The sequence below is a fragment of the Poecilia mexicana genome, unplaced genomic scaffold (assembly GCF_051168715.1).
Source record: "Poecilia mexicana isolate PSO_F unplaced genomic scaffold, ASM5116871v1 scaffold_13, whole genome shotgun sequence".
In the NCBI taxonomy this organism is placed as follows: domain Eukaryota; kingdom Metazoa; phylum Chordata; class Actinopteri; order Cyprinodontiformes; family Poeciliidae; genus Poecilia; species Poecilia mexicana.
In genome coordinates this window covers 14,828,312-14,854,819 of record NW_028263382.1, presented here as the reverse complement: position 1 = coordinate 14,854,819, position 26,508 = coordinate 14,828,312, and the positions used below count along the sequence as shown (strand labels likewise).

At 39.7% G+C, this 26,508-nt stretch overlaps 1 protein-coding gene across 1 annotated transcript; it reads left to right on the top strand.

The window, feature by feature from the left end:
• Nucleotides 1–962: 962 nt before the first annotated feature.
• Nucleotides 963–26,508, top strand: smtnl2 (smoothelin like 2). The gene is made up of 10 exons (XM_014981100.2): nucleotides 963–1,096; nucleotides 1,336–2,254; nucleotides 18,877–18,958; nucleotides 20,010–20,249; nucleotides 20,330–20,392; nucleotides 20,809–20,869; nucleotides 20,947–21,081; nucleotides 21,181–21,292; nucleotides 22,127–22,278; nucleotides 25,826–26,508. Exons 2-10 carry the CDS (start codon nucleotides 1,625–1,627, stop codon nucleotides 25,950–25,952), a joined length of 1,602 nt encoding a protein of 533 aa, XP_014836586.1. The 5' UTR covers nucleotides 963–1,096; nucleotides 1,336–1,624; the 3' UTR covers nucleotides 25,953–26,508.

The following is a 26,508-nucleotide window of genomic DNA, read 5'->3' as shown; positions in this document are numbered from 1 at the left end:
CCCCTGCAAACACACACTTACTGGCACACACACAGATTGTTGACAGTTTTCAGGAGGGCTCAGTGTCAAAGTATTTGCAGGAGTTTGTCAGTAGCGTTGGTACTCACACGCCACTGCCATCTGGTGAGGAATGTTTGCTCTCTTTGGGTCCAATTACGCGTAGAGGGTGGTGGTCCTCCGTTTTCAATCATAACCTTTAAGCACATGATTGTCTAAATAAATAAATTGAGTGTCTATAAATATAAATTTGAACCAGGAGGATAGAACACATCACTCCAGTTTTAAAGTCCTTACTGACTCACCGCAGCTCAGAATAGACTTTAAAATACTTTTATTAGTTATAAATCACTGATAGGCTTAGCACCAAAATACATTAAAAGATTAGTTGTTGTTGTATCGACCTTCCAGACCATTTAGTTGTCCTGGGCCTTATCTACTCTGCACACCCAGAACCAGAACCCAACAGGGAGAAGCAGCATTCAGCTCTTACACACCACAAATCTGGAACAAACTTCCATAAAACTGCAAAACAGCTGAAACTCTGAGCTACTTTAAATCAAGGGTAAAGGCCCTCTTGTTTAGAGTTAGTAGCAAATGGCACATTGATCAACATATTTGATATGCATTGATGATTTCGAAGATGGCATTTGATACATGAAACATCATGATGTTTTCATCATGGAAATCACTTTGAACTGCCTTGTCACTGAAATGTGCTTTAACTTGACTTCAAATTCACACAAAATGTTTGATTTTAATGCCATTACGAAAGACTTTTGGGTCCTCTTTCATTATTCATTGCATAAGTTTTATTCCTTTTGTATTTTATTTTATGTAACTAGAAAGGGACAAGTAGAACCAGAGAGAGAAAGTTGTTCTTTCTCCCCCGTCTCGTCACATTAACTACTCTTTCCAGTGAGGCTCTCCACTCTGACACGCCCTCTTCCCTGATACCTCCCTTTCTCCTCCCTCCTCCGGGCCAGAAGAGAGGAGTGCTCAACCTGAGAGAGCCGGCAAAGCGCAGCAGAGCTCAGCGAACACACTCCAGGACACATTCACACAGCTGTTCAAAGAAACCCTCCGGATCGGAGCTGGGGTAGGCTTCCCTGCAGCTGAACATGACCTCACCACAGAGCTTTGTTGCAACATTGAAAACCTCTCTTGCCTGATGAGATGTTTAATGAGATTCTCTCGCTGTCTTGTAATGTCTTTAAACTGAATTCAGTATTTCTTTACGTTTAGACTGACATCATTTAGGGATTTTAGAGGACTTGCCTAAGCGTTTTCCTGCTGAATGAATGTTGCATGTTCTAATCTTTCGTCTCCTTTTTGCAGTATGAGACGTTGATTCTTGAAAAGCAGAGCTTGAGAAAGAAGATAGACATCAGGAAGCCTCATATCAGGACAGAGCTGGAGGAGTGGGTATAACACAGTCCAGACCTTTGGCCCACCCCACCCCATCCTTCTAGGTTTCACCTCTCAACCCTGGTGAGCATCAATCCCTACTCCCTCAGCAGACTGACTGAGGAGTGTCTCCAGGGGCCAGTAAGCTCAGTCTCAGACGTTAACTCAAACACGGTGAGGCTTTTTTCCATAGCTGTCACCAGCAGCAGCAGCTGGGCTGATGCAGGCTCAAACCCTGGCTCAGATGGAAGACTTATGTCACCACCGTTCTCCCTCTCCAGAGGGGGAAACCGTGTGCTCAGCTCTAACTCGTTACGAGAATACCTTGCAGGATGCGATCAGAGAGATCCATGCAGAGGTCAGCAACTTTAAGCTCGATATAGAGAGGCGTTGTGATGAGACCGCCAACCTGAGCGGTCCGCTTGGACAGGCCGTGCTTCAGCTCCAGCAGGAGAACCGTCAGCTCAGGATCCAGCTGGAAGCTCTCACAAGGCAAGTGGAGCTCCTGAACGGCCTCACGTGTGAGCGGAACATAACGACCAACAACCACAGTCACAAGAACGAGCTGCACGACATACAGGAGAACCATCAGGATGTGAAGGAGGTGATCTACGGAAGAGGCCAAGCCAGCACCCAGAACTTCACTTTGGAAAACCAAACGCAATCCTACAGCAGTCCATCAAGCCTTTCATCGACCCGTGCCAACCTCACCTCCTCCCCCACAAGCTCCAGCAGTCCTCCTGCTGGCTCCAGAGGCTCCTCCATGATGATGAGCCCAGGGACGAGCAGCAGCCCCTCCATCACACGCTTCTCCAGCCGAGCTACCTTTGCTGTTTCCAGCAAGACCAACGTGAGTACTGCAAAGTTAGATTCTTTACATTTTTCCTGTGTTGGTTGTGTTGTATGACCCTCTAAGTGGGAGATGCTATGTATTTTCTAGCCACATTGTGTCATTTTACAACACAATCAAGTGTTCAGTTGTTGTAAAAATGCGGCCTATATTAAAAGTAACTTAAAAAAATAAATTTGACTTTGCAATTTGGTCCATAAAACCAGAGATGCAAGTCACTATCTCTGATTTAGACGCCCTTGAATTTCTGCCATAGGAGAAATTCAATTAGTTCATGCATGAACCAGATTACATGAACCAATCAAAGCAACACTCCAGGCATGTTATTGATGAGGGAATAACTTTGGAGCATAATATAGAGCTAAAGAACAACAAAATTTTACATGATACTTCCGCTTTAAAATATTTTAACATTATGTAACTATTATAAAAGAGACAACTTTTCAATTACTGCCACTTTCACTGACATTTATTTATTTATTTATTTATTTAAAAAAAAACCTCCGCTCATCTGTTATTTATCTGTTCCATACATTGATTGGTGACTTTCAGTAATTTAACAGTTAATATGCAACATCAGTGTGATTGAGCCATTATCAGGTGCTGCTGACAGGAGAACAAAACAATAATCTGGTAGCTGGCGCCTTAGAGTGGTCTTTCCGGTTTGTTGGAAGTGGAAAATAGCAGCTGATCAGTGACGTTCTTTGTTTCCGCTAAGCTAAATATTAATTTTAATTGATGCAACATCCGCCTTCCAGGTTCTGCTTCTAAATAATACTGATGGAAACTAGAACTATGTGGTCTTGAAAATTATCGTTAATGACGTGCATAACTTTAACTAAGTTCAATTAGGTACTTGCAATAATTAAAGTTCAGTTCTTTTATGTCTTGGCTTTAAGCTGTGCTATAATGTGGGGTAAATTAAGCGTCCACCACCCAGTTTGCATCTTTATTTTATGGACCACCATTATATCATTCATGCTGCCTACCTCTCTCTACTCACTCCAAATTTAAAGTATGTTGCTTATGAAAACATACAATCCAACATAACTCTGTAAGTGGCTTTACCGGAGGAAGCAAAATATATTTTCCATCATGGATGATGAGTCATCCATGTGGTAGCGTTCAAAAATGACTTCCTGTTTATTTGAAACACCTTTTACCTTTAATTCCTACTTCGTGTCACACAAATCATGCATTATGTTGAGAGTTGTTTGCACCTTCTTCAATATGTTCCCAGGATTCATTGTGGGTTGCTAATCATTTGACTTTAGCTATAATCTTTTTCTAGCCTATTTGGACAATTTGTTTATCTCTTAGCTTACTTCTCAGAATGTTTTAAAAATTATTCAACATTTTTAATCACCATATTTTTACCACCATTTATATAACACTTAGAAGTAGCATTTCTATGTGGCCTACGGTTTCAGAGATGCTTAGTGTTTTGGCTTTAGTTAGCGCTTTTCTTCTTAATGTTAGTATTTTGCAGATAAATGTGTAGTTTTTTGTTGTTTTCACTGCTTTTAGATTTCTCATATTTCTGTTGACTAGGCTGCTCTACACATACTGTTTAGTGCATATGAGCTTGGGCCAATATACACACATCTTTGTGAACTATTCTAGCATCTTTCACATCATGTCAGGATTATTCTGTGCCATCATTGCCATACATCTCCCAAACAGCTGAGACTTCAACTTTTAAAGACCCTCGTCGATGCAAATGTTTTTAGTCTATGCCCCCTTAGCCGGTAATTATTCTGAACCTCTACCTTACATTTAAATGCCAAACACTTTGTGTAACAATGGATGGAAAGTTAAGATACAAAAGCAGAAAGGGATGCTTCAGCATGTGGTGAAGAGAAACTTTACCACATGCTGGTGGTTTGACTGAAGCCCTCTTGCGTTGTGGCTGTGTGGATGTGTCATAGGAGACACTGGCTGTGTCGCTGTGGTTGCACAATAGCGTTCTGCCAGGATCCTTAAGGATTTATGAAGTGCAGTAATATGAGCCGAGCAGGCTCTTGGGAGGTGAGGTTAGTGCGGTTGAGGGGTTTTTCAGACCTGAAACAAATATCTGAAATCAACGTTGTGAAATGCAGGCCCTGGTTAGTCATTGTTGGGTTTGACCTGCCTGAACCAGTGGTTGTTTTAAAGGGAGGTATTATGCAAAATCTACATTTTTGAGCTTTAAATCATGTTAGAATGTTATTGCCTCATCAAAAACTTACCTGGGGTGTTGACCTGACTCTTTCATGCATGTTTGAGGAATCTCTGTATCTCTGTGGCGGCCATTCAAGGGTGCCTTAATACTAACTACTAGTGTCTCCGTGCCTCACCCTCTCTGCTCCTACAGACTAGCGGCAGCAGCAATTAGCAAACACCTGGTGAAGGTGTGAGTTTGCTGAACTCACCATTCAACATGCATCTTGCTGTCATGGCGTGCCAAAAACGGGAGTGTCAGAAAAAGTAGAAGCTTCTTAAAGAGACAGAGACCCAATTTCAAGGCATCAAATTGTGAAGTCAAATTTCGTTTATGTCCTGTTTAATATATACAGCATTTTTATAACAACTGAATGTAATATAGTTGCTATATTGTGATATAAGATGGTACGCGGAAACACATAATACTCCCTATTTAAGCATTAGTAATGGCATGGTTCTGGATTCAAACTAAAATTTCTCTGGTTTTCAGAGGATTGTTCTTAAATCCACTGATTCATTCTAAGAAGAACAGATGAATGAAACTAAAAACCAGCAAATTCTTCTTCTGGCTGATTTTTCTCTTGATACTAGCATAATCTAAAAGTTTTTTTTTTTTTATGATCCAAGTCTGCATTAGATCATAGTTCTTCACAACATCAGTGATGACCAAAAGCTCCAGTCAGAGCTTTATTGCTGTGTGGTTTGGAGTTGCTATCATAAAGAGCTTCACTGTCGTTCTGAGATGCTCTGGAATTAGACTCATCTGAAAGTCTCTCAAAGTCCTATCATTTATTTTTCTTTTATTCTGGTTTTAAATTATTTTCCTAGGCTTGATTTGCTTTAAACTAAACCAAAAAAAAAAAAAAAATCTCCTGGTTTCTTCATCACTTCATCAGTTGATGATGAACAAGCTGTTTTTCCTCCTGATCAGAAATATATGAGTTGTTTATCACAGAATGGAAACTATGTTCAGTGTTTCTAAATATTTTGATGAAATACAAGCTGAGGAACAGCTGGATTATTCAAAGTTATTCTATTGCCAGACAAGTGATTTTAAGGTATTTGTTAGGCTTTTATGGATTTGCAATGGCGAACATGACTGTAAGTTTTATTTTATGATCCATAAAATGGTAGTTTTAACACCTCTTTTCCATACAGTAAAAAAAAAAAAAAAAAACTTAAGGCATTTTGATATTATTTAGTCAACTCAGTAAACTGGCTATTCTTTTTTTAAAATAATAATTCTTGTAGTTTTGTCCTATGAGCCTGAATAACATTTTCAAAAACTTTAGCTCTAGACTTTGACTTGACCATTCCGACATTCAGTTGGCTGTAAGTTTAAGTTCACTGTCTAAATGCCAAGTCTTTTGCAAGGCTCTTCTTCTTGGAATGGCTTTTATTTATCTGTCCATGAACTCTGACCGGCTTTTCTGTCCCTGCTGAAGGAAAACATTCATAATGTAGCTTGGAATGATGTTGCTACTACAATATTCCTTAGTGGGGATAATGTGATCAGGGTGATGTTAAAGCATCAAGGTGTAGTTGATAATTGTCTAGAGATAACATGGGCCTCTTGGCGCCTTCTCTTATCTGAGAAAGATAAGAGACAAAGATTATTCACATTATATATTTTGTGTAAGGCCTTTTTGCCTTAGATTTGTTGCCATGCTCAGGATGTACAATTAATATCAGTTAAGGTTAACTTTGCTGTGAATTTCCAGTTTTATTTTGAAAGTTACTTCCTGTTGAGTCGAATGCAGGTCAGAAAAACACGGAGACTGCAGAAGGATTGCAGCAGCACGGACCAAAAGAGTTTTTGACTGTGTTTGTTGGAAATAAGGAAAATGAATTGTAATGAGAGACTTTGGGTCTTCATTTTTTGTATTTTTAGTTAAATTCATGATTTTGCATGAATCCTTTGCGTTTCTAAGAATGCTTGACGAATGACACAGAGCCTGGATCTGTTGCCATAACACTCTTCCTGTTCTGCCTGTCAGTTCAGGTAGATGGACATGTCTTGGTAGGTTTGCTGTTTATTTCCTGATGATGGATTAACACAGAACTTTGTGAGGAGTTCAAAGCTTGTTATGTTGTTTTAAAACCACCACACCTTCATCCCTGACCTCTCAGCTATGTTTCTTGATGCTGTTTGCTCTGCAGCTGGATTTACACTCAGATTAAATTACAGACAGATTTTACCACATAGGCTCTGAAGGCAACTGGTTGCACTGAATTACTTTAGGAGTTTCAGATTAGAAGAGACTCATATTTTTATTTGCCAAATTGTATCACTTAGGTGTTTGCGATATGGACTTAAAGTTTCATCTCAATATTTTGTGGTAATATTGTGTTAATAAAAGTGATGATGCTTTTCTTTTAAGGTAATTATATTGTGCAGCAGTCACAGCCTCACAAACACAAATACTGCTCTTTAAAAACATATCTATTTCAGATGTTTCTTAAGGACATCAGTCACAAAAAGAAATGTGCTTTGAACCAATAAGCTGCAAATTAATTGCTGTTTATTGATACTCTCATTGAACAAACAGTGGACAAAATTGTACAACTAACAATCCTGACAAAAGGGACAGTTTTAGGAGAGTTAAGCATCATTAATTTGAATTTATTGTGACAACGATAAAATTCTTATCATGCTATGAAATGTATTATGATGAACGATAATACATTAAACGCCCAGACTTAGTGTCACTCTAAAAAAGGTCAAGGCACTTCAACATATAGTTGTAGCTCCTTTAACTCATTCTGCATTCACACTACAGACGACACAAGCTTGTATCCAAAATATACAACAAATAATACACACAAAAATAATTTGCAAATGGATGCTCCCTCTTGTCTCTGTAATTTCCAAAGTATGCGGCAGATAGCGCCGAGGAATGTTATCTTCTGTGAAATCAGGTGATGGGAGCCAAATCGACACAAGGCCACCTTTGTTTCTGTGTGTCTCTGTTGTGGGAGATCCCCTGTTGTCAACTTAGCACAACACACAACATCACACTTCAGATGTATTCTGCTGCGTTACATCTGCGGACAAAGGTCAGCCAGTACTACTTCACTGTCATACTTAATTTTTTTGTTGGAAAATTAGTACCTTTGTATTTAAAACCCCAATTACGCCTGGCTCTCCGCGCCACGTCCTTGTCTGCCTGCCAGCGAGAGATGAGGTAGATCCAGTTCATAAAGTTCAGCTCGCTGTTCAAACAGGTCTGTTGACATAACATGGAGGCCTTTTCCTAACAGATACAGTAAAAAGCTGGAAGTTGGAGATGTGCAGAGGCGTGTATGTCCTGCAGCCTGCTCTCCAGCTGTTACCGTACAGCGTCATGGTGACTTGCCAAGTTATCGTAAAAAGCCACACACACACGCACACGCAGGCGATTCCAGCTCCTTTCAGTACCGCACACCTGCGCCACGCACCCGTGTGACTGCTGATCACTTTCTACGATAAATGAAGCCTTTCCTTTGAAGCCCAGGATATACGGCATGTTATTTAGTTTTTCTCCAACAGGTTTTTGTGAAACGTTTTCACAGTTTGCTGCATGTTTCTGATTCTCTACAGCAGAATTCACATAAAAATTCTTGTATGAAAACCCAGCCATCTGTGAGATTGTGATTGTATTTGTGCGCTTCCATCTGGAAGGTCTGGGGTTCTGATGGGAAGCAGCTTTAGCATCCTCTGATGGTTCTCTGGAGCAAGAATTAGGCTGAGGTCAGAACGAGGACAAAGATCTAAAACCTGTCCCCCAGCTTCCTCTTCCTCTGTTTCTGTTTCTGAACCCGTTCCACGCTTCACAATCTGCAGCACACATAAAACATTTCTGCAGACAACTCCACTGTTGCCAGTGCAGCTGGCCCAGCGGACCATTGTGTGCATTCTCGTGCTTCATTGAGAGTATGTGGCGTGTGGAGGGATTACAACATGGACCCTCCTCCTCATCACTCCTTACATTCCTGTTCTCGACTACAATCCTTATCTCACATCAACAAATATCTTCTGGAAGCAAAAGCTCCTTGTTTCTTACCTTGCCATTTAAAAAAAGAGAAGATAATCTGAATTCAGTTGTTTTATTCGGGTTGTCCCACAGCCAACCTCGGCCCATTCCTCAGTACATGACGAACCTGTCAATCAGCTGTTTCCTCTCGGTCAGCTCAGACGCCTCAGAGTAGAGCGTGTTTGTCTGCCTCCTCCTCCTGCGGCTCTCCACCCCAGCTCTTCTTTGTCTCATTTAATCAACTCATCTTTCATTGATTCTTTTGATTCATTTCAGTTTGTGTAGCGCCAATTCATAACCAGTTTCTTCTCAATTCACCTTGCAAAACGTAGCTTCAGTTCAGCCACATACATTCCAACTGATCCAAGCTGTCAAACAAGAGAGCGAGCTCAGTTAAATATTCAAATTAGTTACGCTTTTTTTTTCTATTTATGGAAACCCACAAATACCAGGAGTCAATGAATTGCATCAAGTCAATGACTTTCATCAAGTCATTGACTCCTGGCGTGACGAAGTGGCAGTAAATCACTTGCGTTGTGTTAACTTTACAGTAATTCCTCATACCAAACATGCATGCAACGACAGTGGAGAGGAAAAACAAACAGTACAAGTCACCATCTGCCATGACCTAAACAAATGTATCTCCCCCTTTAATGTTTTATTGCTTTTACAAATCAATCAAGATCAACAAAATGTGCCTTTTCAGACAAAAACATTTACAAAAAAAACTTTATATTACATGAAAATATATATCATTAAATAAAAGAGTTTTCTGATAGGTTTCTTAATAATTTGTTGTCAAAATATTTGATTTCATTTCCGAATCCTGAAGGCAGAGCGTCGGAAAGAGCAGGAGCTTCTTAAAGAGACAGATACCCAGTTTCAAGACATCAGATTCTGAAGTCAGATTTCCTTGAAGTCATGTTTCATACAAGTGGCGTTTTTATAACACAATTTTGTAATAACATAGCTACTTGATTGTGCTATAAAACTTAACTGTTACTGGGAAATGCATGTTCATGTTTCTTTCATCTTTCTTCTTTGCACAAGATTGTGTTGTTTCATTGGATATAATCCTCAGAAAATACATCGAAGATCAAAGCAAACAAAATGCTTAAGGGGTATGAATACTTTTGCCGTACTGCAGAAGATTTCGGGAGGTGCATTAGTTTCATCCTTCTTCCCCTTCAAATATTTTCTGCAACCACACCTTTACAAATAAAGACCGCAGTGCACTGGGCACATTCCGACGCTGCTGCTTGTGTTAATTAGCAGATGTACAGAGCAGATTAGATGTGGCAGGTCAGAGGGCCGACTTACGCTCAACATCAACACTGAGAGTCTTGATTTATGGCTCAGTGCACCGCTCACGTCACACATTGGGGGCTCTTCAGAAGAGTTTAGAAACATTTGTAGATGCTAAAGGCTGTAAAGTCAAACAAGCTTTCACTCTGCAGCACAAAAGCAGCAAATTAAACACAGGTAAATCATCACCAGGCACACTTTGTGGCCTTCTCTCTGTCAGCCGTCTGCTACAAAATTCAGTGAAGGCTATTATTGGGGGTGGCAGACAAAGGAAGGAATGAAAGGCAAAAGCATTTTCAAAAGACTCGAGCAGCAAGCAGCCAGATTTATGGGAAATGTGGTTCTAATTCTGATGAACATCTGCACTTTCACTACCTCTCCTGAAAGCCTGAAGCTGACTGTTTTCTCAAGCTTTGTCTAATCTCTGCAAGAAACATTACACATACTCACAAAAGGATCTTAGCGTAATCTCATGGTGATGTTAGAAGTTTATTTGAGTTTTAAGCTCCCAAATTGCACAAAGTCAGCATAAATGTTAACGTTTGTCTCAGCAACCAGAGCTCAGCAGCCATCACTTCCACCTTCCAGAAACATTACTCAACGCGAACCTGATGTTATCTCTGCCTTAACCTTTACATGTGCTCATGTGAGCACCAGGCCGCTGCAGCACTTTTTCCTCTTTGCTGTTTTAGATTAGTCGGGTTATGATATCAGGTTGATGAACAGATTGTGTTTTTGGAGAAATTCAGTGTCGTGATCGTTATCCAAACTGAATTCCACCACTCTTACTCGTTTGCACGGAGGCTTTTAGGCTGTTCTCACACATGACAGTCCAGTGGACTTGGTTCGATTGGAGAGCAAAATGGCAACATTTGTTTCATTTCCAGCTGGTGTGGTTTGCTTTCACATTGTGTTGTGTGAAATGAACCAAACCCTTAGAAAAACCTGTGGCAGTTTTAGCAGTTGTATGATTCCTCTTTTGTCTTTGAGCCATTTCTCCATTTGTTTTTATTTGTATTTATCCAGGAAGTCATGTGCTACATTCTGTTTCCTGCTTTTGGAGCGGGCTTCAGTCCGCTTGGCTTTCACATTTGTATCTGAGAATTAACAGTTTTGATCCGCATCAATTGCTCAATTGTGCTTTTGTTCTTCTCCAAAACAAACTTTACTTTCTAGGAAAATAAACAAGATATGTTTGTTTTTAATCAAAATTCATATATCAACAAACAAAATACACATTTTCAATTCAAAAACCTTTTTGGCTGCCAAAGTATTGAATGATGTAGCAGCAAAAGAGCAAAGATAATTGTTTTTAATATGTTATTCAGGTTATTCAACCATCACATTAGTGAAAAGTGCTGTTATAATCCTTCAGCTTTGAATTGTTTCAGGAAAACCTGATCTCTCATGTAACTTCCTTTGAAAAATACTTGTTCAGAATGTGGACTGAACGCTGTATTGGGGACATCTGTGCTTGCTGCAACATGTTTTGCACTGTGATGGTATTTTTGGTGACAAGCTCATTTTTTGCACAACTTCCACACAAGTCTTTTCCAACGTCTCATCAGATGATCTTTTGAAGCAAAAATGAGACTGAGGTGGACTAAGAGAAGCAGCTTCATCATCCAATGCTTTATTTTGCAGATGTCGCTTGTGCTTCAAATTTAAAGGGCGTACCAGAAACAAGAAACCAAGGTTCCGGCTCGTGATTAATTGCACTTAAATTTTTTAATTGATCTAATTAATTAAAGTCTTGGCACTACTGAAAACCAAAAGTACTTCCTTGTAGTTATCTGGGTTATCTGTTCTGCAAAAGATGTGCTCATAAAAAAGGAGAGATGTAAAAGCTAGATGAAGTAAAACTTTCCTAGGAGATAAAGTGAAGGAAAGTAGATGCAGGTGGGTACAGTGGGGCTTATTTCCATGAAACAGGTATCTGAAAGTTTTCCGTCTGTTTCTGATAACTATGACAAACAAATCCTAATCTGACCTCCATTCCTCCGTACGCTCTGTGGCCCAGGACTCACTTCCAAACCCCCTCCCCCAGCGCAGCTCCCCCTCAGAGCAAGAAAAGCTCTGAGACCAATTCCTGGAATCTATCTGCTTGGTGGTTGTCATTACAGTCACGAGTGAGGCAGAAAATACAGTTTTATGACTCATAATGGAGACTTACGCAAACAGTGTGAACCCATCTGTGATCCCAACCTGATCTGAATGTGCATCACTTCACCGCGTACTATTAAGTTATCTCACGACTCCACTTGGCCAGTTTGGTTTGGCAGCTCAAGCTGCTTATCAGGGTCTTTTTTTAAATACCTTTTCCAGTAAAGCACATTATTAGATTTTAAAATGGATGTGTAATGACATGAAAAAGATGAGTAGAAGTTTAAGTGGAGCACCGTTGTAACCAGGGTTTGTGTGTGTACATGTTGGGGGTTTAACAGAGGTATGCAACCACTCCCTGGCTACCCCTGGCTCTCTTAATGACTTCCAGACAATAGGCCATGTTCCCGTCATCATCTCTGTGGAAACAGGTTAATAATAAGTGACCGACCAGTGGGACAGCTCAACCTCGCTGCCCCTGCAGGACCAGGGAGACTTACTGGCACTCAGTTTGAGGAGATGATAGATTTTAAGGTCGCCTCCTTGACAACGTCAGATAATCCACCCTGGGAACTCTTGGATTTCATTTCCTTGTTCTCCAGCTGCAGTGTTTTGGAGTCATGCCCAGAGGGTACTTTGAGGAAAATGTGTTGTGGGAGGTGGGTGCACATTGTGAAAAGGTTGGTGGTTGGGAAGAAGGTTTTTGACTTTACATAGATGGCAAAAAAGATGGCAGTGACATAACACCTACATTTACATAGAGCTGGACAAGTAAATCTATAAATATTTTGATAGACACGTGATCAATATCAATAGATAATACATCTGATAGAATATTCAATATATAAAGTATTCATTCTGGCAGATGTAGGCAGATGAAAAGCTTTAGTTACTCAGCCTCTCATAGGGTGCGTTCACACTGCAGCCTAAAGTGATGCAATTTTTTGGCAATTCCGATTTTTTTGCCGGAGCCGTTCACACTGCCAGTAAATGCGATCTGTATGCGTTCTGCAGTGTAAACGGGCAAACGACCTGAAAGTGTCCCGCATGCGCAGTAGAGGGCGCAATAGCGTCAGCGTTCTCAGTGTTCTGCCAACCGCCATAAAAAGAAGAAGTGCTCAGTGTTTGCGGAAGTAAACATGGAGGCTCACGGTGGAGCTTAGCTTACATATTTGAAGCTGTTGTCTGGCCAGAGCAGCATATTAACAACCTAATCCTCATATTGTCCGTCATGGTTGTTGTTTTTCTTCCCGCTTGCGCGCATCAGGACGCAGAATAGTGAGATTTGTTGAGAATCAGTGACGTTCAGTTCGGATGAAGGCGACCTGAACGTTAAGTCGCATTTGAATCGGATACGTATCGGATATGGGTCACATTCGAAAAAGAATCCGACCTGTGCTGTTCACACTGCCATGAAAAGATCGGATACAGGTTGCATTACGTCAAAAAAAATCGGAAATGGGTCACTTCAGGCTGCAGAGTGAACACACCAATAGAGAGCTAAGCAAAGTTAGTGGCATCAATTAACCTAGTTACCTAGCAACTCACTCAGTTTTTGGTTCCCTAGCAACAACCTGCTCAGTAACTTGTGCAGCACTATTTTAAAGTTTCTCCACCATATTTAAAAATAAAAACATTGTGGATAAAACAGAAAAGGTCATTCGACCAGTTTTGATTTCAGATATTTAAAACAAAAAACAAATCAATGATTATCATCATCAACAATTATCAATATCTAATGATAAGAATCTTCTGCGCATGCAGATTTATTTTGGTTGATGAACCGTTCACACAAAAGTCTGACTGCAGTCGCATTTAATATCTGCTTAGTAGCATGAATGACCATACAGAAAAAAAATAAAAATGAAAAAAAATATATATTTTTTTGTGTAGCTTAGCAAATTTGGTAAATATATTTTTGGTTTTAATTGTCCTGATTTACTTCTTTAATTAGAAAATAATTAACTTCTTTAGTTAGTAAAGAAGTGTTCTTGACTAAAATAGCGTATTTTAGAGAATAAGCACAGCAAAGAATAACATACAGGAACAAAATGCCATGTATTTGAATTTTATTAAGAATTATAGGTGGAATCAATTCTGATTTAACAGTATAGTTAAATATTTTAAAAAGCACTATCAACACAACAGAAATATGTTACCTTGTTGCTGACAAATGGAGTTTCTGCTTATTGCAAATACATGTAGAGAGAAAATTTGTCTTTTTTCCCCTTCTGTCATAAGGACAAATTTATCTAAGCCTTATTTTTCTTCAAGCGTCCCAAAAACGCTTGAAGAAAAAAATAAAATAAATCAGACTAAATCAACAACAGATTGGGAGTGGATGTACAGCATGGCATTTTATGAAGTGTTAGCCAATATATTTTACCACTTAAGCTCTAGAGAGGTTGAACTGCCCTGTAAATCTGAAATGCATTTATAAAAGTACTTGGCTGGCTGTGCATCTAGCACCGAGTTTCCCTACCGCCTTTTTCTTTGTTGTTGTTTTTTAATTCATTTTCCAGTGAGAACCAAGATGTTGGCTTATGTCCAAACTAAAAGAAAAAAAAAGCAGAAATCCGGCTTTCACCACTTCTTTTTAAGTGGTAATTTCCAAAAAAATGTCTGAAGTTATAACTTGTTTATAAGTTTATAAGGCACAATGTTCTCTGTACGGTGACTCTCACCTGCAATTACCGTTTTATATTTGCTCACTTCAAAGACTGTAATTGTTTCTTTCCACTCCTGACCCAGATCGGGATTCCCTGAGATCATTTCTGGAGACCAAATTGCAGGCTGCGTGAATGTTCTTGAGGAACAGGTGGTTTTAATGAGTTTCTCTTCCTCTGAGAGGATTCCACCTCCCCAACAGGAAACTATGCCACACCAGTCCTTGGTCACCAAAGGTTTCTTCTCATAGCTTCACAGTAGCCGGGATGCATAGTACACTGTAAAAAATTTGGTTTAACTTGAAAATGAAAGTCCACCTGCTACCTTCAAAATGCAATTCAAGTCAACAAGAAAATTGTTTTGGTTTTAACTCGGAAATTAAAGTTCATGAACAGACAAGTTGTCTAAACATCGTTTTTTCTCTTAAGTTCATTCATCTTGAATTGTGAGTTTTAACTTAATGCTGCAATTTAAGCCAAATAATTATTTCACAAGAAACAATTATGTGCTAGTTAAACAGCACATAATTCTCTATTATTTTACTCACAATATCAAGTTAAGTTACTACTTATTTTACTTTAGAATAATTTTCGATTTAAGGAAATAAAGGCTCGAAATATTTCCATCTATCTAGACGTAAAGAATCTACATAAGAGATTTTTACAACCATTTACTCGAAACTTTGTTCTTTATATTTGGTTTCTAATGACGTCCAGGGATGTTATGGGGACATAAATGTTAGACAGAGAACCATAAAATACAAAATAATGGAAATCAGAGAAACATAATAACAGCACATCACAACAGACAGACCAGTAGTAGACAGCAGTATTTGAATAATTATATACCAAACAGCTTCGAGCATCAAAATACACCATGATTTTAATTTTCAATTTTTGCATAAATGAACTTCCTTCTTTCCCCTTCTGTTTTTTCCTGTTCCTGCTCTTATATGCTGGGCTTTTCTTTAGACCCACTTTCTGTCTCTGTCTGTATTTTGTTTGCATGTTTTACAATTTCCTATTAATACACGTGTGACGCAAATTCAGATAGAAGTTGATTTGTTGCTTTGCAAATACAGAAAAAGGGATCTTATTCTGTTGCGTCTCTAAAACAGGTATGAGTCTGTAATAGAAGGTGAACTTTGCATATGTGGGTTTATATTCTACATATTACAGAAATGTCTGAGCTTTTAGAAGGTCAGACTAGGCAGGTGGAGTATTCCCTCTGCACCTTGATAATGTTAGGTCCACGTTTAAAAATAACAAAATTAAGATTAGGATGAAAATGAACTAAAAAAAATGGTTCCCCTGAGTCCATCATATGTTTCCTATCTCTGTACCATCTTGCCACACTGCATCCCATTTCCTCCTTACTAAGAGGAAAGTAAAAAAAAGTCTAAATTAAATTTGGAGTTGCAAATTTATTTCTGCTTACTATTAGATGGATCTCACGGCTCACAGATATTATTTTGTCCGACTTTGTCTTCATGATTGTTCACCATTGTCTTCTAACTAACTTTTGAGGCCTTCACAGGACAGCTGCATTTATACTGAGAACATATTACATACAGAAATGCAAAACTTTTCAGATCCTTAAAGGTTTTGGTAATTATATGACATAATATGAGAAACTTTAAAGCCCAATTCTGTAAGTTTGATTGTTTTTGTCTGGAATAAATTCTTAAAAGTAGATTGCGATGAAAAATTATAACATGGATTAGATTATATAGATTCTCATTAAAATCACACAAATAATGTCTGAAACGCATCTTAAATATCTATTTTCCCTCTTCGCAATCAACCCTAGTGTGAAGCAGCTGCATATTTATCTTGGGTTTCAGTGTCTGCACAGGTTATATGTCACATTTTCACTGTAGAAATGTGACACAGCTGCTAACCTCAGCATCGACCTTTAAGAGCATCTCTTTGGTTATTTCCTGGCCTTCATGGTTGGAAGAAAATGAGGTAAATTCCTTTTTATAATTCCCACCTGAATGTACATTGACGTTCACACAGCTGGAGTCCAATCGTTACTAAGGAATGGTTCAGACCTTTAAGGTTTAAAATACGCTAAGCAGACATTCAGTTGATTAATAAAACCTGGAACCATTAAAAAAGATTTCTTCAGATGTTCCAAAGTAGACCAGCTTTATTTAAAGTAATTCTGCTAATGTGTCACACACCTTTGAACAACTGCTTTCATAATAAGCGCTGGATGTCCTTCACCTTCTGCTCAGCCTTGACCGTTGTGGAGTTGTTGTATGAAGAACAAAGCAAAAGTCAGTGTGTTCTGCCAGCAAGCTGGACCTTGAGATACCAGAGAGTTTACAGAATCTTAGTGTGTCGGCTATCATGTTTCCTCCCTCTGAACCAAAAACAACGGCTGGCATCTGAGTGTTTCAGCTGAGGGAGCTCCCAGTCCCAAAGCCACGCAACAATTTGTCTCCCTGGACAGCCAGCTGTTTCCACCTCGCGATTCCAGCTCTCTGCCCCTTTAGATTATTTCCAATCTTGCAGCATAAAATGACTCCACTGCACTTTTCCTTTGCATATCGTATAGTCTGCAGAAATGTGCTCCTTTCCCCTCATTAAGTGGGCTCACTGCACTTTATGAAACCTCTCACCACCAGTGTACGTGCACAGAACCACACACACAGCGTCTCTTCTTGCGTTATTTTAACACTCATGACCTACCAGCATTCCTGCATGATGAGATAAACCAAAGAGACGCACATTTACACTAGGAGCAATTTCCTCAAGTTTCTCACACCATGAGCCGAATGTTAAATTTTTCCATGTGGGCAGAGGAGCTGCTGTTGTCATTTCATTTTCATGATGAATAGTTAGGTCTAAAAGTATTAAATTGGCCCCAAATGTAGGTCTGATTTTTAGTCTTTAACTTTACATGTCTGAGCTGTTGGTGCTCAGACCTGGTCAAGAAGGTCAAGAAGACCTGGGAGGTCTGGAAGGTTGGTACAACAACAGTAGAGCTTTAATGTATTTTAGTGCTGAGCTGTTCAGTGAGGTCAAACTCATTTTTGTTTTGGGCCAAATCAAGATCATGTACGCTCTTAAAGGGCCGGTTGTGCCAGAACATATTGATGATATTTTAAGAGTTTGTGAACAGGTTTTATTAATTCTTAAATTCTTAAAATTAAATATTATTCTTGAGCATCTTTTCTGTCCCTTCAGGATTTTTGTGATATGTTTTGTGAGTTTTTCTATAAAAATCAAAGTGTTTGTGTTACTAATTTGGGAATATTTGCTATATTTGTGCTTATTTATGATGGTAAATGCGACTTTTTATTACTCGCTGTGTAGATCATGGACTATAATCTGTCATCAGTTAAGGCTGAGGCAGTTTGGTACAAGTAAGTAAGTTTTTGACAAATTATGAGAAAAATCTGCAATAAACTCCCAATTATTAGTGCAAAAAAAGTGCAGGGATTTGTTGATTCTGTGTAAATTTCCATGACAATTCTCAAGAAACCAGCTTCTCTGGCTGAAGAGCTTCTGCAGCCAGAAGCTCTCCCTTCTGGCTGCAGAAAGAAGAGCTGGCCTCCTGATTCTGGATTTGTTATGCTGTGATCCAACAAATGTACTAAGTGGTTTCTGCTTTGGAGCTGAGCTTAAAGAAACGTGCGCTGCTATCACCAGCGCACTCTTGACCTCAGTGGTGTTGTTCTGTACTAGATGAGCTGGTTATCAACACTCTAAGCTCTGTGTATCTGTGACAGGACTGCATGGAAAGTGACGGCTCATCCCTCTGTGAATCAGCAGCTCTGTGTGTGCACCGTGTTTGAGACTGAAGCGTCTCCTCTGGATTGTGATGGCTGTTTTTTAGCCGAATGTTTTGAGTAGAAAGAGGAAAGAGATAAAATCCAAACTTAATTTTTGCTATAAAATGTTGGTCTCTCAGCAGGACATCAGAGATGGTGTTGCCTGACTTTAATCTTCTCGGGTCTTATCTGGAGAGGTGGAGGTTGAAACGCAACAGAACACCATGGAGCTTTCCTGTAAAACACCTTCTTTGATATCCTGAGATATGCCGCTTTATTCGTTTCTTCTGTTCTGTCTGATCCAACGCTGATCCAGTGCCTAATTTAGCTGTGAGTGCTGTAAACACATCATTCCTTGTGGTCGATGCAGGATTAAGTGTCTTGGCTCTGGAGTTAGTGGCTTTCCAACTTTGTGTTCCAGCTTGTTGCTCCCCGCTGTGGAAAAACAACTCCACCTCCGATCACCGAGGGTCAAACATGACTTCATATCCCATTTAAATCAATGAAAGGCTGCTTGTGTGTTCCTAATCATAACTCCATGTGTGTTTCAGAGCATCGAGCGGGAAGAGCCAATAGAAGTCGACCCAGTGCCTGCACACGCTGGACAGGAGAACGGACATGCTAACGCATCAGGTGATTGAATGTCCAACAGGGACGTCACATTAAAGAACTGCTTGGTTCTACATGACGGATGAAGGAGGGTTTCTTCTGTCATTACAGTTGTGAAATGTATCCAGTGAGGTAATTATTCTGGATTATTTATGAGTTGGTTTGCTGCTTCTACCTGTTCTTTATTCGGAGGAGTTGTAAAGATGTCATCACCTTTAATCTGTTATGAAATACTTTGATAGTCGGACATTAATGACCCCTAATCCTGCTGAAGTGGATTGTATGAGGATGTAGTCATTGTTTGTGCTTTACATCATGTCAAAAGATATACCTGAAGTTTGTTTTTGATGCTTTGAGAGGAACTTTGAGTCGGGTGAATTTATCATACAAACTACTTCTCAGTTCAACACTCCTACGGTTGTAAACGGCATCAAGGAGGAGCACTGCTGTGATGAAGTGGTGAAGGTGGGGTATCGGAAAGAGCAGGAACTTCTTAAAGAGACAGAGCCCCAATTTACATGCATTAAATTGTGAGGTCAACCTTCTTTTACGTTATGTTTGATATACAGGTCTGGAAAAAATGAATCGTTCACTGCACTGGACCGCATTGAAAACCTCCTGGTTATTACAGCAAACATTGATTTCTGAACTCTTCCTGAGTTAAAGCATTAATATTATTGTTTCTAAATGAACATGAATTTGTTTTCTTTGCTGTATTTGAAGTCTGAAAGCGTTGCATCTTTTTTTTGCTATTTTGACCATTTCTCATTTTCTGCAAATAAATACTAAATTTTTGCTTGGATTTTTAGAGACATGTCGTCAGTAATTCATAGAATAAAAGAACAATGTAAAATCAAAGAACTGATCATTTTGCAGTGGTAGCATTTTTCTGACAACTGAAGGTAACGTCGTAACTTGATTGTGCTATAAAATACATAACACTGCCCCTCTAAAGAAAACTTACTGAGTAAATATATTTTTTGCTTCCCCTAGTGTGCATAGCAGGTTGAATCATCAGTATTTGATGATTTAGTGAGCTTTGAGTCTAATCTGATCTGTTATCTTCTTCCAACAGAGCATTCGGTGTTGGTGCAGGGAAAGGTCTCCCCACCAGCAGACGGCCCTCTTGAACACGCGGCGCCCGTCACGTTGCGGATGCCCCACCTTCCCATCACAGCCACAACGAAGACAGCTGAAATCAAGGCTTCCACCAATTCTCCCAGCAGCCCTGTTGGTTCCATGTCCTCCCCATCCTCCGAGGCTTCACCCAGCGTCTCTCGTCCACAGCCGGCAGAGAGTTCTGCTCTTCAACCAGGTGTGTGAGATTAAACATGCTTTGAATATCCTGTTGAAAAATCTTCTGGCCCAAAATGACTTTGGCCTCCCTGCTGCCAGCACCGATTGCCAAGACGTGGACCCCCACACCTGTCCGAACTCTGGGATCTCCACATCACCAGGGTGAGTGGTTAACAGTGTTTATAAACGTTTATGAAAATATATCTTCTTACATATGTGTTAATTTGTCTCTATTGTATGTGATTGATAATCGAGCTCCTCTACCTTCTCCCAGAGCTAAGTAGAAGCAACCAATCAGAGCCAGGAGGCGGGTCTTAGCGCTGCCAAATCATCCCCATTCCTCCTCTTGCTCTCTGCTACTACACAGTTTCTTCTTTCAGCAGAGTCTGTCTCGAATGCTAAGGCTAGGGAGGAGGTGGAGGAGTTCGATCTTTTCACAGATTATCTGTCTCACATTATAATTTAACAACATGGTGACAGTTACAAACATATATTTTTAGAAGAGTTACATTCTGCACCTTTACCATGCACTAAAAAGCGCCTGAGCTGATTTTCTGTTTGATGGATCTCTTCACCAGACAAGGCAAACTCAGCTCCTTCTAAGTCTGTGACCTACTCCGGGCTGCAGCACAATGACAGGTGAGTTGTGGTGAAGCAAAAACTCTGAGGACAAATGACAATTGTGTTACTTGATGTGACTTCAACGCATCTTGCAGAGACGAAGACAAAAACAACAACTGCGGTCAGGTAGGAGAGAGGAGGCGAGAGCTGGTGAGGTCACAGACTCTCCCCCGTAACGCTCAGGCTCGGAGATCTATATTCGAGAGATTAGACTCTGAAGTCAGTCACAGGTGAGTACAAAGCAGATCTGTGATGGTTTGTCTTTGAAACTTCTGTACTTGGACATCTCTCTCTTATGCGTCTTTTTTTTGTGTGTCCCTTGTGCGCAGTCGTCCTAAACCAGCGGGGCTCAAGCGCTCTCAGAGTTTTGGTGTGTCGACCGCCAGCAGCATCAAGCAGATTCTCCTTGAATGGTGTCGTTCCAAGACCATAGGCTACCAGGTGAAACATCTTAGTTTTTGTGATGGTGTGGGATCTTTAGTTTAGTTTTAGTTTAGTTTAGTTTATTTCAGACAAACCTTTCACCGACAGTGTAAACAACACCAAAAAAAAACAATAAAAAAAAAAAAAAAAAACACATCACATCGGTGATTATGAGTCTGAAAAGGAGTATGATGAAGTATAACTTATGTAATCATACCCCGTTTCCAGCTGTAATTTGTCACAGTATTTTCAATATCCAGTATCCTTTCTGACAAAGGAAATAATAAGTGTAATAAAATTTCCTCAGCTAGATGAAAATAGTGCATACATACACATACACATCTGTACACATACATATATACATATTTATCTTCTGTGGTGATTTGAGGTTAGATTTAAGATGCTTGGAATCCAGTAATTTATTTTATGTCCTGATTCATTTCTGGACTCTTCGAGTCGGACCTCATGCCAGCTCCTCCATGTGGTTTTGCTTTTGGTCACAGAAGTGTGGCAAAGCCCCGGCTCTCGCAGAGATTTAGCCACCGCTGAGAGACGCCGGTTTGATTGCTCGACGTCTTACGCTTTGATTTAAGCCAAACTCCAGACGAATAAAGTGCAGCCTTTGCATGGAACGATTTCAAACTCTTGAGAGTGTCTGAGAGCAGTGAGGGAGAGGAACGTCTGTTTAACCCATCATCATTATGGGCGAGACAGTGAGCGATGAGACGGGCTTTATGAAGCTACAACTGGCCGCCTGCTAGTTTTACAAGCTGGATAATTTTACTTTTAAATATTTGAGCGTTACTCTGTCATGCTTAGATCTCCGTCTTCTTCCTGTTTGTTTCTCCGCAGAATATCGACATCCAGAACTTCTCGTCCAGTTGGAGCGATGGAATGGCTTTCTGCGCCCTCGTCCACTCCTTCTTTCCCACCGAGTTCGACTACAACGCTTTATCACCAGCCAATCGCAAACACAACTTTGAGCTGGCCTTTGGGACTGCAGAGTGAGTATGAAACTAAAATGCTTGTCTAACCTGACAGGAAATAGATGTATTCAAATCTACAGTTAGTGTACTTGGTTCTGTTTTCCGTCACTGCGGACAAAAAAAAGACGGATGGGTTTGATAGGGGCCGAGGTTTAGAAGCAGAGGATGAAGAATTTCATTAAGTTTGAGTAAAGATGAAAAGATTTAACTTTAATCTGAACACCGAATCCTCAGAGATAAATAAATATTGTTAGAATACTGCCTTCATTTGTCATGGCGCTTGCTTTGGAGCAAGAGGAGTTTGTGGGGCATCACAGCTTTACAGTCACTGATTAATATGGAAACTGCTGACATTTTAATTCTATACATTTCCATTTAAGGACAGAATAAAAAACTTACCTACATTCCTAGATGAAAGCAGGAGTATCCTACTAAAGCCAGCCACGGTTTGATCTGCACTTTGGAACAATTTGTGTTTCTTAGGGTTATTGTCTTCATTGTCTTCACATGATTAAATATGAAACAAGTCTTACAGCAGACCTTACTATGCAAAATTCACTTCTTCCCACGTTTTTATACTGCCATTTACGTCTCTATTGTTTCTGAAAACAGTCCAAGCACAGCCAGTAGAGGGAGACTCTGTGTAATGAAGTGATTTAAATCCAGACGGGATTGTTTTTCCACCATGAATGACTGCAGCTGTTTAAAAACAACTTTTTCCTGCACCTTTTGAAGGATGGTTAGTTTGGACACAGGCCTAACATTTTAAGGCAGGTTTTTGCAGCAAAGGTTGTGCAGCAGCATGTTTAAAGTGCTGCTAGAAGTTAAACAGCTGTTGATAACCGAGAAAGCCGAGAACTGAGAAAAAGTGTCTGACTTTACATTGTGTCGAACAACCCTTCCCAGATTAACAGGGGGCAAAAACTAGATATTAAATATTTAAACAGGTAAAGCTGTTTATAACATTTAACTTTTAACTTTACTCTCAAAATTTGCCCCTGCAGGATATTTAGTTTGGAGCAGCAATTATTATGCATGTCATGCAATCAGTCTTAAAAAAAAACATTCAAAGAACAAAGGCATCTCAATTTTGCTGTACAATTATAAAATGCTATCAAATCTAAACATCAGAGTAGAAGAATTTAAGTTTTATTTATTTATTTTACATCTTGATGACGGCATAAAAGTCTCTTCTTTGTGTTTGATATCATTTTTTCTTCTTATATCTGGCAAAAGGTGTGCATTCCTTCTGTCTGACTCCATGACATCTTAAATCCCTGCTTATTGTGGCAGCACACAAACATGCTGCAAGCTGTAGATCTGACATCACACAGCCTGCAGCACAATCAGACATATAGATCAGGTCTTAGAGGCACCACTATCAATAATGGGAATTATATATTCTTCGACTGCTGCTGAATTCATAAAACATTTCCCTGTTCGTTCGTGTTGCAGCCTTGAACTTTAATGTGCTATATTGAGATTATGTGGCAGGCCAATATAAAGTAGTTATGAAGTGAATTTGAAAAGCCCAGCCAGCTTCTATACCAGGGTCTGCAGCTTTTACAACCTCAAAAGCCATTTTTACTCCCAGACCAGCCAAATAAAACTTGTTTCGAGCCACAAATGTCATACGTTTTGAAAAAAAGAAAAAGGCCTCTTATAATTTTAGGTCAATCTCTACTCTTGGAAATTTGTTGTCATATTTTTTTTTTAATAACCACCATTTTATTTCTGTTTTCATGATTTCAAATAAAAATAAACAAACAATTCAGCAAAACAGGATACATTTTTATTCTGTGGGATGGGAAATTATTTAAAACAAAAAAAAGCACAGTGTCAAGGAAAAAAACTGAGTGTAGTTACTTTTGCTTAATGCCATTAAAATTCTGTACTTTTATTTTGGTAACGGAAGCTATGGTTACAGAGCGCAGTTCTACCTGAAAAAGTTAACAGCAGTGAATGTAAAAGGTTACCAGCAAGGCTGAAAAACTAATAAAAGACACCTTAGTTTATCTTCAGTCAGTTGAGAAGGCTGGAACTGATGGTATAACGATTATTATTGCCAGGCTTGAATCTCATCAAACACCGTAAGAGTTAAACAAGAAAAATAAAAATTACAACCGTTTCACCATTCAAATAAACTTAAATCTCTGTTATTGACCTTGTTCCCCGTTTCACTGAAGCTAACTTAAGATGTCTGTTATCCGTTTTTCAGCCTTGCTGGCAACCTTTTACATTCACTGCTGTTAACCTTCTCAGGTAGAACTGCGCTCTGTTCCCATAGCTACCGTTACCAAACAGAATTTTAACAGCATTAAGCAAAAGTAACTGAGTTGTAACTGCACTCAGTCGGCCTTTACACTGCATTCACACTACAGCCTGAAGTGACCCAATTCCGATTTTTTTGACGTAATGCGACTTGTATCTGATCTTTTCATGACAGTCTGAACAGTCGCCTATGTATATGCCAAAAAAATCCGATTTGGCAAGAAATCTGAATTGGATCACTTCAGGCTGCAGTGTGAACGTAGCCTTACTGACAAGAAAACGTGATTTAAGCACATTACTAGTACTTTTAGAGTGTTTCTTTGTGGAAATTCAATGCAAATATTGCAGGAATATGATAAAAAAAACTTTATATGTAGTTTTAGATGGCGCTTTTTAATTTTTAGACAAAGTTATCAAGAGCCATTGTGGAGAATCCAAAGAACCGCTTGTGGTTTGAAGCTGCATGCTGCAGATCCCTGGTCTAGACCAGAGTACAGCAGGGTTATGTTAGAAACAGAATAACAAGTTTTGAACATTTCACAGAGTATTGTTCAATACGCCATCTGAAACACCTGCAGACCTAAATGGATGTCAGGAGAGCATTAATTAATCAGAGACTCTGGAGGAGAGACGGAGATCCACAGCTCAGCTGGGAGAATCTGTCAACTGGCCACATATTACTTATTTCTTCTACAAAACAGGCCTCTATGGAGGAGAAAAACGAAAAGAAGAGAAGAAGAGAAAGCCATTGTTGAAAGGAAAGCTATAATGAGCCCTGTTTAAGGTTGACCACAAACCACAACAAACACAAGAAAGAAGGTGTTCTGGTCAGAAGAGCCTAAAATGTATGCTCCTCATGCAAAACCATGTGTGCTTGAGAGATTGCAAGCCACGTCATCGTGAACTCATTACTCCCATGATGGGAAGATGGATTCAGCCAAATACAGGAAAAACCTGAAAGAGTTGTCAGTGAGAGTGGGGAAGAGGTTTACTTCCAACAGGAAAACCGACCAAAACATACAGCAGGAACTGCTGGTTTGGATCATATTCAGATGTTCATACGGCCCAGTTAAAGTCCAGATTCAGAATCCAATTCAGTCCTGAAAAACAGGCCATATTTATCCAGACAGAGCCGTTTTAAAAGTAACATTAATAATCAATAATAGTACATTCTGGTCTCCAGATGTGCAAAATTAGGAGAAACATTCACCCTGCAAAGTCAGGCTCTTGGTTGCATTTTAGTTTCCTGTCTATTCCTCTGTTATGACTCGTCTTCATCTGTCCCCGTCCTCAGAACCAAGGCGGGCTGTGACCGGCTGATCGAGGTGGAGGACATGATGATCATGGGTCGCAAGCCAGACCCCATGTGTGTCTTCACTTACGTCCAGTCGCTCTACAACCACCTGCGCAAGTTCGAGTGAAACTTGGGATTTTCTTTAGCCACTTGGCTTGAAATCAGCCATGAAACGCAGAGTTCAGGGGTTCCCAACGCCATATTGGAAAGGCTGGATCGCCCTCTAGTGGTGAACTGTTGTACTGTTCCCTCTTCGGCACAAAGGAAGCTGCTGCTGACTGTAAAAGCTGAACTCTTGGTACACATTTGAGAGATTTATTGTTGCTGGATATGATCAGCAACAACAAAGATGAACCTGCACACAGATGTCAGTGCTGATTTTCAGTTGTTAGGTTTTTTATTGACTTAGTGTGTGGGTGTGTTTGTTTGCATGCCTGAAGATGTTGAAAGTGAGTTTTTTTTCCCATCAGCAGAAATATGCTTTGTCTTATAAAATGACTAAAATCACCAGGTGTCTGCGATGCTCAGACCTGCTGCTTTAACGTCTGACACAATGTTAACCAAGAATACATGTGATGAGCTGCTGAGTGATATTTCCATCCTGATGTGGGTTGTTGTGTTGTTAGGATGCTAAAAAAAAAAAGAAAGAACTGAAATAAAAATGATTCAATAAGGAAATAAAA